The sequence below is a fragment of the Canis lupus genome, chromosome 34 (genome assembly GCF_011100685.1).
Source record: "Canis lupus familiaris isolate Mischka breed German Shepherd chromosome 34, alternate assembly UU_Cfam_GSD_1.0, whole genome shotgun sequence".
Taxonomy (NCBI): Eukaryota; Metazoa; Chordata; class Mammalia; order Carnivora; family Canidae; genus Canis; species Canis lupus.
Window position 1 is genome coordinate 18,995,449 of NC_049255.1, and position 13,587 is coordinate 19,009,035.

General features: G+C 41.1%; 1 protein-coding gene across 6 annotated transcripts in view; it reads right to left on the reverse strand.

Annotated features, from left to right (window-relative positions):
- DGKG (diacylglycerol kinase gamma) overlaps positions 1 to 13,587 on the reverse strand; it is a 205,348-nt gene that overhangs the window by 13,585 nt on the left and 178,176 nt on the right. For all 6 annotated transcript variants that reach the window (XR_005383847.1, XR_005383846.1, XM_038583635.1 and 3 more), the window contains 2 exons: positions 12,978 to 13,098; positions 10,178 to 10,238 (listed from right to left, as the gene is read on the reverse strand). Coding sequence is in view for 4 of the 6 variants with exons in the window: in XM_038583635.1 (XP_038439563.1) it covers positions 10,178 to 10,238; positions 12,978 to 13,098 (182 nt within the window). In the remaining 2 variants the exon portion in view is untranslated. The remainder of the gene's footprint in view (positions 1 to 10,177; positions 10,239 to 12,977; positions 13,099 to 13,587) is intronic.

Here is a 13,587-nt window from a genome sequence, read left to right on the forward strand (position 1 = left end):
CTGGGCCTGGAGTTTGGCACTGCTGGAAGTGAGGGGCGGAAACACTGGGGAGAGACAGGTGTGAGCTTCCCACGTGGTGATCAGCTCGCACCTGTCTTGTGTCCTTGCTATTCATAGATTCTCAAAATGTCACAGCCAGAGCAGACCTCAGGAGCCATCTCATTCGACCCCTCTGCAGGACAGATAAAGGGATGGAGACCCAAGGGTCTGTTGAGCCTCGGATTAGCCTAAGGTCACACAGGGAGGGCTGGAGTCCAGTTCTTTGGATTGTGAGCTTCCAGGGCTCCTGGCCGCTCTTGTCTAGGCAGTGCAGAGACATCAGCCGGTCAACTCAAAGTCAACCTAGAGCCTTCAGTCCAACATCTGACCCAAGCCACATCTTGTGGAAAGTTTCAAGTGAGTCCCTTAGGTGTTTCCTCTTTTCTTAGCTTTCCAGGAAAACACCAACTTTCTTTTTGAAAGCTTCTTCTTTTTTTAATTTTAGGGTCTATGAGTTTTTTTCTCCTACAGACTTTAAGTCAGTTGGAAGTGAAAGGCACTGGTGAATTCTCATTTTTGCCTTTCTTCCCAACCTTATCCTCAGGGCATGGCTTCAGAACGCTAAATCACTATTTCAATGTGGCCTGATGACACTGCACGTCACTAATCTGCATTATCAGTCCATCAGCATTTATCAAGTGTGACACATGTCCAGGGTAGGAAGATGATGTGGGAACAAGAGGCACTTAGGTATCAAGGGCCTAGGTTTGGGTCTCCAATCTCCTGCTTCTTTTCTCTGAGACTCTGGACGAATCATTTAACCTTCAAAGCCATGCTTGCTGAACTGTAAAATGAGGATAATAACATTTGTCCTGTTTTCCTCACAAAGTTGTTGTGAAGTTCAAATGGGAGACTGTCAGCGAAAGCCCGCTGTAAACTCTAAAATGGGATGCAACAGTTAGTTAAATAATTGTTATCTTACAGTGGAGGTGAAGGAGAAAGATGTATGTCAAAGAAGCAATCCATGAGCTCATTCTCATGGTTTCTGCATTATTGGAAATGTCAGTGTGGCCACAGAGAACACAGAAAAACTCTTGAAGACAGAGACCCATCAACAGGTTTAAATTAATGCAAGGATAGACCAAGTGGTATCAAAAAGAAGTTAGGTAAGGAAGGAGAAGAGTCTGAGTGGAGAAATTAAGGAAGAGTTTTAAGCTCTGAAAGAACGGGAAGGACATGTATTGGTGAAAAGAGAAAGGAAAGGCACTGGGTGGAAGAGCCACGTATGACCTGGTTGAGTGTGAGGCACAGAATGAGCGATAAGGTCAGGGAGGCAGGTGGGGCAGTTGGCTTAGGGCTTTAAAGGGGATGTGGCAGAGGCTGGGTTTAACGTGAGGTAATGAGGAAGCACCATAACTTTTAAGCTGCAGAATAACACCATGATGAAGAGAAGAGTTCCAGGGAAATTACTCCACAGCTGTTGTCAGGGCAAGCTGGAGTAGGGAAGACTCTGGCTAAAAGGGTACTACTGTGAGCCAGGTTTAAATTTATAAGTCCCCAGGATATGGAAAGACAAGGATGAAACCAAAAGACGTTGTGGAGAATTAGCATAACTTGGGTGACAGAAGCTGCAGATGACTTTTAACGTTGGTTTTCACCCCCCAGGAGCTCCAGGAGGGGAGGTCATCTTTCTGTTTTGGGGCAGGCCCCAGAAGAGCAAACCAAGAATACATCGAGTACCATTTAGTGTTATGGGCTTTATTATGTTTATTCCAGAATTCGTGGAAGTGAGGCAAAGCCTAGGGACTCTGATACAACTTGTCTGTGGCATGTAATTTAGCCCCAACTGATCAGAGTGACTTGTGGCACATGTCCTTGTGTTGTGGCAAGACTTTCTCATTCCTGAGCACCAGAGCCCCCATGTCGGAAGAACTCGGTCTTATTCATCACGCTCCTCCCTGACCCAGCGTACCTCCTTTTGACAGAGCATGGCCTGGAAGTACTGACAGATGAGCACAACCCGAGAGAGAGAGAGAGAGAGAGAGAGAGAGAGAGAGAGAGAGAGAGAATGTCCTGGCAGTGGAGATGGCTATGTTTGGGGCAGACAGTGGCAGCTGATGCACTGCCTACATTTCCCGCTGATAGAGCCCATTTTTTTAGATGATGGAAGACCCTCACTTCTCCTTTTTCTTTCTCTAGCTGAGCAATTTATTTGCTTGTTAGCACCTCCAGGGCAAAGAGGAGGAAGTGAAACTCAGATCCCTCCCATTTGGCTTTTCAGCAGTTTTGACAAAGGTCTTGATGGGGTAGAAGTTTGGAGATCCTGGCTAACATGAGATTTTGATGTGGCTTGCGGATTCCAGTGCCATAGGTAACTGAGAGTTCACTGTCCGTACATGCACTGAAGTGGGAGACCAGACTCTCATTTTGAGTCAAAGCGGTATCAGTCTTTTATTCTCTTCTCCCTCATTTGGGAGAGGCTAGTGGGCTAAGCAGTTCAGAGTCCATTGCAGGAGGTAGGTGGACATTGTGAAGGTTGCCTTTTCAATCCCCGATGGAAAGACAGCATCCCATATCTCTGTAGTTAGAACTCAAATTTCTCTGCTAATCGGGCTGGTCAGGCAATTAACTAAAGTCTTTACAATTTTCTTAAAAACCTTTCATGAGATTTACAACATCTGACAAGCACTAAGTACAGCAGCCTCATTATCTTAGTTCTCTACTGTATTAGGGAGAGACCATACAGTAGGCTCTTGTGTGATAGCTCAAAATTCACAAAACCATTGCAGTATGTAATTTCCCCTTTAAAGTGGAGTAAATTTTAAAATTTTACTAGTGCTGGGTGTTGACTTTGTTTTGGGGGCCATTTCCTGCAAATCAACACACTTTTATTACTTCAAGAGATGCAATAAACTGCGGGACTCCTTCTTGCATGTTGCCCCTTCTGGGCCGATGATTCAGACAACACCCCGCAAAATGGCCAATACCAGTAAGTGTGGACCCATCTCAAATCATTTATGGAGTATCTCCTGCTTAAAGAGAAGCTAGGGGAGATGCAAGGGGGCTTGCACAATCTTTCAGGTCTTAGCTGTTAATGGTCCTCTAAGTTCTTAGGATGCCCTGCTTCAGGAAAGGGTTTCTCGTCATCAGAGGCTGGACAATTAGGTTTTGCTAGTAGTGGAGGAGAAGTCTGGGCTATATTGAGAAGTCAGGAAGTTCAACTAGATTATTGGTTCTCCAAGTGTGGTCCCTACACCAGCAGCAGCAGCATCTCCTAGGAACTTGTCAGAAATGCAAATTCTCAGGCATCCAGAATTACTGAACTAGAAATCCAGCAATCCATATTTTAAAAGCCTTCCAGGTTATTTGGACACACACTTAAGTTTGAGAATCACTAACTAGATAACCAGAATCCCTTTTCATTTTGAGATCATATCTGCGGGGGAATATTTTTAATTTTAAGGCTCAGATTACATGCTGCCTAACTGATGATAAAACATGAGAGGTCATCTTACCCTGCTGCAAGCACAAGACAAGTTTTCTTAATAATATGTATTTTATATACATATATTTATGTGCATAAACAAATGTATGCTCACTTTTGAGAATTCAGAAAATGTGGAAAAATTAAGAAATCACCTAGAGGTAATTGCTGTTAATTTTTGGGTATGGTTTTTTTCAGTTTATTTGTATGCTTATATGTTTTTAATATACTGAAATCAGGGGCAGCCTGGGTGGATCAGCAGTTTAGCGCCGCCTTTAGCCCAGGGCCTGATCCTGGAGACCCAGGATCGAGTCCCACGTCAGGCTCTCCGCATGGAGCCTGCTTCTCCCTCTGCCTGTGTTGCTGCCTCTCTCTCTCTCTCTCTCATGAATAAATAAAATAAAATCTTAAAAAAATATATACTGAAATCAGCCTCTAAATCTGTTTTCATTTAGTATTATTTCATAAGCGTTTCTGATGTCATTAGGTATTCATTATTTTTCAATGGCTAAAAACTATTCTATTTGATGAATCTCACATAGCTTACTTAACACATTCCTTAAATGTTAGGCTTCCCCCCCCATTTTTGCCCACTGACAACCTCTATTTTACTTAAAACAAATTCCTAGAAGTATAATCAACACAATTTTAAGGGTCAAGGGAAATGAACTGGCTCAATGTATATTAATATTTGTTAGGCTCTTCTTGATACATGGCTACCACTGTTTTATATATATATATATATTTTTTTAAGATTTATATATTTATTTGAGGGAGAGGGCGCATGTGTGCCCATACACAAGTTGGGAGGGGGCAGAGGGAAAGAATCCCAAGTAGACTTCCTGCTGAGCCCAGAGCCCCACGTTTGACTGGATCTCACGACCCCGAGATCATGACCTGAGGTCATAACTAAAGCCAAAATCAAGACTGAGAAGCTCAACTGACTGAGTCACCCAGGTGCCCCTCTGGTTTATACTCTTATCTTACTCCTGGTATGGGTTGGCCTCAACACATCTCCACTGTAATGAATACTATCTTAAAAAGAAAACAAATTGTGCTATTTGATGAGTGAAACATGGCATGGTTTTTCTCACTATTTCTATTTGAAAGTCTTTCCCCCTTTTTTCTTAACTTATGATATTATTTCACAGCTTTGGTAGCCCATGGTATTACTTCTGTGAACTGCCTGTTCATTATTGTACTGTTAGCATCCCCTCTTGGTTTCTTTTCTTTTTTTTTTTTTTTTTTTTTAAGATTTTATTTATTCATGAGAGACAGAGAGAGAAAGAGGCAGAGACACAGGCAGAGGGAGAAGCAGGCTCCATGCAGGGAGCCCAACATGGGACTCGATCCCGGGACTCCGGGGTCACGCCCTGGGCCAAAGGCAGGCACTAAACCACTGAGCCACCCAGGCATCCTCCTCTCTTGGTTTCTAAGAGCTCTTTTGACATTATGGGAATGAACCTGTTCTTGGAGACAGTTATTGCAAACATCTTGTCCTTGTCCTTTAAAATGTCTACATTGATTTTTGACTTGCAGAATTTTAAATGTGCTAATGGTCAAGTTCTCAGAAAGTCCATGCTCACAGTGTGATTAGAGTCATCCATGCTTCCCCTCAGTAGTACTAAATTTTAACCAAACTGGAGTTTTTCTGGTCTTGTTTTTGGAGTATAGTTTGAGGTCAGAAGTTTCAATATATATATTTAATAATAATATAATAATATTTTCCCAAACAGGCAATTTCTTGGATACTATATGTTAAACAGTTCATTCTTTACAAATTAATTTATGATCTTTCTTTCTTCTTTTTTAAATAGATTTTATGTATACTACAGTTTCTTAGGGCTCTCTTCTGTACTACTGATTTATCCATTCAATATCATGTCAATTATTGTGGCTCTATAACTAATTTAATACCTTGTGGGATGTCCTTCCTCATAGCTGTTTCATAAAACACTTTAGCTACTGCATTGTTTTGTCAAGGTAAAAAAAAATAATTACGTTGGGATTTTGTTTGGGATCCCTGTTTAGAAACATGGATGTTTTAAAATTCAAATATATATATATATACTGATTAAGTCTTATTAGTTTTCATCTTTTCTTCACAATTCAGTTTAATATTTTGGTTTTGGTTATTATTATTATGATATTTTAATTTTTTTCTATTATATTCTTCTGACTAGTTAGTACTGGGATATACAAAAGCTATATTAACTTTTGTCTATCTATCTTTTTATAGAGCTTCACTGAAATAATTTAGTCTTTGGGGTTTTTCACTTGATTCTATTAGCTTCCTATATACATAATCATCATATCTGCAAATAATGACAGTTTTAACTCTTCCAAATATTACATTTCTTTTCTGTGTCATTTATGTTGCATTGGCTAAAACTTCAAAACAGTATTAGTGTCCATGTCTTGTCCAGGATTTTAATGAGAATTCTTCTAGTGTTTTACCATTAAGTAAAATATTCATTATTGGTTTAAGATAAATATTCTTTATTATCTTGGGGGAGTATTTTTCTGGTTTTAGTTTCCTAAGAGTTTTGTCTTTAAAAATCACAATTTTGGGGCACCTGGGTAGCTCAGTCCATTAAGCATCTGACTCTTGGTTTCAGCTCAGGTCATGATCTCAGGGTCTTGAGATCAAGCCCCACATCGGGCTCCACACTCAGCATGAAGTCTCCTTGAGATTCTCTCTCTCCCTCTCCTTCTGCCCCTTCCCCTATTCATGCTCTCTTTCTTTCTAAAATAAAGAAAATCTTAAAAAAAATAAAAATCACAATGTTTGTTCGGGTTTTATATCTGTCCTAATTTCATGAAATGGATCAGGTGACTTTCTCTTTTGTTTATAATGTGGAACAGTTTACAGGAATATTTATTTCCTCATAGTATGGAAGGACTCCTAGTAAGACCCTCTGTTTTAAGATCATTTTGGATGTAATTCTTTGAACACATTTTCTCCTTCATTAGTGGTTACCTAGAATTTTCATGAGGTGTTTCAAGTTTATCAGAATCAAGATGATTATATATTAAATATGTCATATATTAAAATGAAGCCATCACATTTATATTTATATTTTGTTATTTTATATGTTAATATCTCTGATCTATTTTTCTCTTTTTAAAATTAGACTTTCAAATATTTCACATGTTTAAAGAAGTAGTTGTCAATTTTCCTGCTTTCTAATTATGTAATTCCTACTTTTGTCCTTATTAGTTTAAAGAAGTAGCTGTCAATTTTCCTGCTTTCTAATTATGTAATTTCTACTTTTATCCTTATTATTTTCTTCCTTCTGCTTCTCTTCAGTTTGTTTTACTGTTGTTCTTCTAATTTTGCAATTATTCATTACATGTTTTTTCTTTTTAAATGGTAGAAGTATATGTCACTTTGAATTTACTTCCAAATATAGTTCAGGCTACATTCTACAGCTTTTGCATGAGAACCTTCTGATTTTTATTATTTTTGGAAATAATATAATTTTGGAAATCTATGGTGGTGGTTTTGATCTCCTTTTGAGTCTACCGTTCTTTAGGATAATTTAAAAATCTCCAAGTGATTGGATTTTGCTTGTTTATTCATTTAACCTTCTCTTATTAATTCCTGAGTTCATTGCCTTACGGTAAAATAAAATAACCTTTATGATTTTTCCTCCTGGTTTTATATAGTTTTTTTTCTTTGTGAACTAGTTTAAGATCTATTTTAGTAAATACTCTCTGGATCCTTGAAAGAAATGAGATATTTAATTTGTTTATAGGTTATAGTTATTTCATCTGAGGACTGTGATATTTATTTTTGCTTCTTGACCTCAAAGGCAGAAACAAATATTTTAAAGTCTCTCCATACTTGTATCTCTGTCGGCTTCTTCTTTTATATCAATTTTCTTCTCAGAACATATATTCATCCTGTTTTTCACAGTATGTATTTTTTTGATTCTGTTATTGCACACCTATAATTCAGTCATAATTACATCTCAGAAATGAATGTGCCTTTTATCAAATAAAAAGTGACCTTCTTTATTCCACTTTGTGCTTTTGTTATGTTGGAAGGTTAGTTTGCTTAAAATTAATATAATTAGTAATATAATTTTTTACTTTTAATTTCTCTATGTCTGATAAAGGATAAAATAAAAGATACCCATCCTTTTGTTTTAGGCATAGCTCTTCCAAGAAGCACATCGTTGGATTTTAATTTTTAACCAAATATGAGAGTACTGTTCTTTTAATAGGAGACTGTAGCACATTTTTAAGGTCATTATTGATATATTTAGCCTTAACCTCTTTCATTTTGCCTTGAAAAGTTTTTAAATGTTTGCTTGTGATTATTAGGGTGATGTATGGAGTTGTTGAATCACTATAGAGTACAGATGAAACTCATATAACGCTGCATATTAACTAACTGGAATTAAAATGAAAACTTAAATTAAATGTTTGCTTATTATTTGCTTTCTGTCAGAGTTCAACATTGATTGGGTTCATGAAATTTAAACTTTCCCAGATTTGAAAGGTGTGCACCCTGTTTTTGATTTCACTCGTGATTATCTAATTATTCAAGTTTTCTTCTAATTTATACTTTTTCATTATCAAAGTGAAGAGAGGCAATGAAAAAATTGGGCATAGTTTTACTATTGCCTTTAATGAGGCCTCCCTCCTTTCAGGCCTCCCTGAAATGCGCTTTCAGCCTTGGTTAATATAACCTTAGGGCACTACCTCCCAGTCGGTGTGTGCCTTCAGGAAAACGTTTCAACAAGGGTACTTCTGTTTTCACTCTTGCAACCTTAAGATGACCTTCTCAAATGAACTGAATTATGTCTCCCCCAAATTCATATGTTAAAGCCTTAACCCCCATTGTGACTATATTTGGACAGAGGACCTTTAAGGGGGTAATTAAGTTTTGACAAAGGCAGAAGGGTAAGGCCTTCATTCACAAGGGCTGGCATCCTTAAAATAAGAAGAAAAGACAGCAGGAGTGTGCACACACAGAGAAAAAGCCACGTGAGGACACAGTGAGAAGGCGGCTGTTTGCAAGTAAAGAAGAGAAGCCACGAGAACAACCCTGCCAGCTCCTGGTCTTAAACTTCCAGCCTCCAGAACCATGAGACAATAAATTTCTGTCGTTTAAGCTGCCCTGTCTGTGGTATTTTGTGATGGCAGCCCGAGCAGACTCGTACATCTTTACACATGGCTATCCATAGACTGTACATCTTAAGATCATTGGATCATGAGTGTTTTCACAGTGAGTTGAAATCTCCGAAGGGTGGCATGGAGAGAAGGTCAGAGTGGGACAGGAGAAGATCTTTGGAAAGATTTGGCTCTTTCCAAAACTAAGTCCCTGCAGTAAAAGAAATGGCAATCCAGTGTTCAGATTTCGCTGAGCCAGGTGGGAGAGGATTTGATTTCTTCAGCCTTTTTTTAGGAGACAAGAGGAGTTTGGATAGATTTCTCTCAATTTAGCTCCATCAAAATTATAAGTAGTAGAAATTTCCTCCATCCTTTCTAATTCTAACAAAGTGGTAAGCTATTATTAGTTTTTGCTGTAGTGTGTTTTCATTTTTTTTTCTTAGTCTTCATAGAAGCCAGAAGACTGAGGTAAGGTTTTGCAGAAAAATTTCTGCTTCTGATACCCTTTATAGAAGTTGCCATCCCTAGAGTCTATCTCCAGGGGCCAGTTTTATAATCTGTAGAAGTCACATGGAACAAAGAGTGATGGAAACACATCTACAACTCAGGCCTGGTAGAAATCTCATGCAAACCCTTTCTCTAGTAGAAGAAAATTTGATGTTTGAGGGCTCAAAATAGCAGGTTCTTGAGATACCTGAATACTCCGCAAGTGGGGGAGCTCAGAACCTCCGGAGGTTTGCACATCCACGACAGTACTGAAGGTGATACTCATGTAGTATCCCTGTGAACATCCCGGCCCTGAACACCAGGACAGTGGTTTCTCTTCATCATCGAGTTTTTGGCTGGGTTTCTAGCTAAGAATGAAGGATGCATGGCCCCCGTAGTAGAGCTCAATGGAGGGCAAACATAGGCATGGTTAAGACAGGGAATGAGGATGCTCCCTTTATTTTGTTTGCTCATTTGTTTAACACTTCACTCATCGTTCGATGAATATCATTGTGCAACTGTTACAAACCAGGCACAGTGCTGGGTGCTGAGTGAGAACTTGGCGTTTCCCTTGCAGTGGGGATTTCAGGCAGGTGCACCTATGGCAAAGTGTGTAGGCCATGGGGATTCTCCTCCAGAGGCCCCAGTGGTCATAGCCACTGGGCAGAAGTTCCAGGGCAAGGGTACAGATTTGGCTTCTACACAAGGAGATGCTTTCTCACAATTCTACTTATTTATCAACAGCACAAGCTTTCCTTTTGAGGTGGCAAGTTCTCGGCCATTGCAACGACTCAAGAGGAGATGCTCAAGGATACTGCTGATGAAAACTTAGAATTCACCAACTATAAGTGTGAGTGCTTTGGAGACAGGTCTTTGTCTCATTCAGTTTTGGAACTGGTACCTCACAGTGCCTGGCCCAGAGTGGACGTTCGATAAAGGCTGAGCAGGTACGTGAAAGGGTGGATGAATAAAGTGGAAGACAGGCTGCAGTAGGTGATTTCCCCAAGCCCCTGCAACTCTGAGAGTCAAGGATTTCATATTGTCAGTGCCTAAAAGGGGCCCAGGATAAAGCTTCTCACCCTCAGCTCTAAGATTGGCAAAACTCACCGTGCAAGGTGGCTGCATCCAGGGCTCTCCATCCACTTGCATGGGCAGCAGCTTGTTTGTTCTGGAATTCCAAGAAAACACAGTGAGCTCTGACTTCTGGAGTCAAAGAATGAGGGTGGTCCCCCCAAAGGAAACAGGAGTGGGAAGACCTTATCTGCCCACCTAGGAGTGGTTCCCAAAGACTTTCCTGGAGGGCTTGTTAAAAATAGGTTTCTGAGCCCACCTCAGGAATTCTGACTAAAGGCTATGGGTGATTCTGTTGCTTTGGTGCTCAGACTCTAGTTTGAGAAACCTGCATACTGTGGCTCCTCCAGGAGATCCTTCAGGCATGCTAAAAGATTGGAGTGAGCAGTGAAGTCCACGGAAGTCTGGTAAACAGTGGCCAACAAGTATGGCAGCACCGCTGCTGAGCAGACCCTCAGTCAACAACCAGCCGGAGGGCCTATGGACTGTGCCAGAAACTCCACAGTGAAATGGGAAAGGTTATGAAATGGGAAAAGGCCTGGTTTCTATGTTGAGTGAGAGGTTGCATCATGTCAATGAGGTAACGTCTTCAACGTATACAAGGTACAGCTCAGGTCTGAGTGTGTCTTGCCTTGCCCCTGCTCCTAACTATCCTCTCTTTTATGTCTCAAACACCAGGGCATTTTGTAGTTCCATGGATTGAGAACCTGGCCTAGCTGGCAAGTGGGGTCATTTTGAATACTGTCCCTATGGTAGTTGGAGAGAAGACAGTGTTGCTTTCTTTTTTTGGGACAAGGCTTCTTTGGCATATGGATTCTGAAAAGGAGAGAGAGGAGGTCTTTTGACTTCTTTCTGTGGAAGAGATATGCACTCTTACTGGATTGCCTTCAGGAGAAAAAGGGAAGCCCTTTTGGAAGTCTCTGGTCGGGTGAGCAGGGAACAGTAGCCACCCACTGGCTGGGAAGCTCTCACCTGGGTTTGGCATCTGCCCTGCTTTTGAAATAAAAAAAAAATGAGGGACACAGGCTATGTGTTGATGTAAATGATTGTCTGACTGATCCTGAGAATATTTAATAGTAAAAAATAATAAAATGAATCAGGAAAGGAGAGAGTGGCATTTTGGTTCTTGGGGCTGAGGAGCGTGTCTGGGAAATGCTCAGGAGGATGGGGATCCTGGCTCACTGTCTCTACCTTAAAATAGGTCTACTGAATATGAAGAAAAAGTCCTTCCTCTTACATGTGGCTTTTTTTTTATTCCCCTGGGACTGAGATGTTACACCTCTGTGGTCTGTATCAGCCCTGGACCTACTCAGTGCTAGAGTCATGGAGGATGGACAAGGAAAGAAGTATGGAGATTAATGTGGAAATTAGGGGCCCCAGCATGACAAGAGCCCAGAAAGAACGCAAGCAAAGCTTTGGATAATAACAGAAAAGACAAAGAAGATCCAGGGAAGCACTGAACAACAGGGTTTAGTAGGATAGACCTTCAGCTAAGAGATGTCAGGGAACCAGCTTTGGGGTTCTTTCTGAGGGAGGCAAGGTAGTGCCAAGAGTAGCATTTCCCCAAAAGTGTGCTGAGGACACTCACCCAAGAGGTTTTGGGACAAAAGGGTTCTGTGGTCAAATATCTCTGGGAAACCCACATACTGTGGCTCCTCCAGGAGATCCTTAAGGCACGCTAAAAGATTTGAGCTGAAAAAATTAGATGGGAAAAGGAAGGGAATAAAGACTTCTCAAATAATCAGGTGGAGAAGAATCTGATGAGTTTTACTGACTCAACAGAAGTAACTGAAATCAGAGGATCCCCTCTATTAGACTTGATTTCCTCCAGCAGCCTGCAGTGACTGACCTGTGGGGTCCACATCCTCCTGAAGCATCACCCTCTTAGGCAATTGGGACCGATTTGCTCATGATGATGGTTTGGCTTTACAAAGGCAGAGAGGAAACAGTATTTCGAAGGCCACTATCAAAGAAAGAGCAAGCAGAGAACCTGAACCTGGTTTTTGTCACAGTGTGCCCTCTAGCATGCATCTGGCATCTTAATTTGTAAAGATAAGAAAGGCAGCACTGAGCAGAGGATCATAGGGGACTGGAAGGAAAACTGAAAAGGAAGAAATCAAAGAGGGAGACAAACCATGAGACTATTAACCATAGGAAACAAACTGAGGGTGGCTAGAGGGGAGGAGGGTGGGGGGATGGGGAAACTGGGGGATGGGCATCAAGGAGGGCATGTGATGTGATGAGCACTGGGTGTTATATGCAACTGATGAATCACTGAACTCTACTTCTGAAACTGTGATGTACTATATGTTGGCCAAATCATAAAAAAAAAGACAAGGAGTTGGACCTCTGGTCCTCTGGACCTCATAATCTTGTATGGCTAGAGAATTTCACTAATTCACTGTAAAAATAATAGCCAACAGGTCGTGGGTGACCCTTCAGTTGATGTCCTGGATGGTTGCATTATACCTTGTTTGGGAAATGGTCTCTAAAGACATTCTTTTTTTCTTTTTTTAAGATTTTATTTATTTACTCATGAGAGACACAGAGAAAGAAGTAGAGACATAGGCAGGTCCCTCTGCCTATGGAGAAGCAGGCTCCCTGTGGGGAGCCCAAGGTGGGACTTGATCCCAGGACCCCGGGATCACACCCTGAGCCAAAGGCAGATGTTCAACCACTGAGCCACCCAGGTGCCCCTAAAGAAATCCTGTATAAATGTTATCTTCTGTACCTCACTCTCCCTGCACTGAAATCCAAAGATGACTTCCTAGTCCTTGTGTGTACGAATACTGAGGGGGTGAAAGACTCGGAGGCCACTGGGTAAGAGGAAGCATACCTGATGATGACAGAGGAGCACTGGGCCAGCCTCCTGCCCGCACTCTTCAGGCCAGTGTAGATCTGCCCCATCTCCATGGCTCCCTCCAGCCCCACCACTTCAAGGAGCTGGTCACTGAGGTCTGCAGAGTAAGACAAGCAGAAGCAGTGCATACACATCTCTCTGTTCCTCAGGCCAGTTTTGGTCAGAAACCCAGATCTGTCCATATCCTTTCATCTCCCACCAAACAGTATTTTTTTAAAAATATTTTTATTTATTCATGATAGAGAGAGAGACAGAGAGAGAGAGGCAGAGACACAGGCAGAGGGAGAAGCAGGCTCCATGCCGGGAGCCCGACGTGGGACTCGATCCCGGGTCTCCAGGATTGCGCCCTGGGCCAAAGGCAGGCGCTAAACCGTTGAGCCACCCAGGTATCCCCCACCAAACAGTATTTTCATACTCATTCTGAATAGAGAATTTTCCCAAAGGTCAATAAATATACCTTTTCATGAACAGAAACGCAATTCCAATGAAAAAAGGTTTTGATTCAGAACATTAAATGCATCCAATGAACAGGTTGACATTTCAGGAAGCCTCTTCAAATGGAGGGTAACAAATGATGAACCAGCTA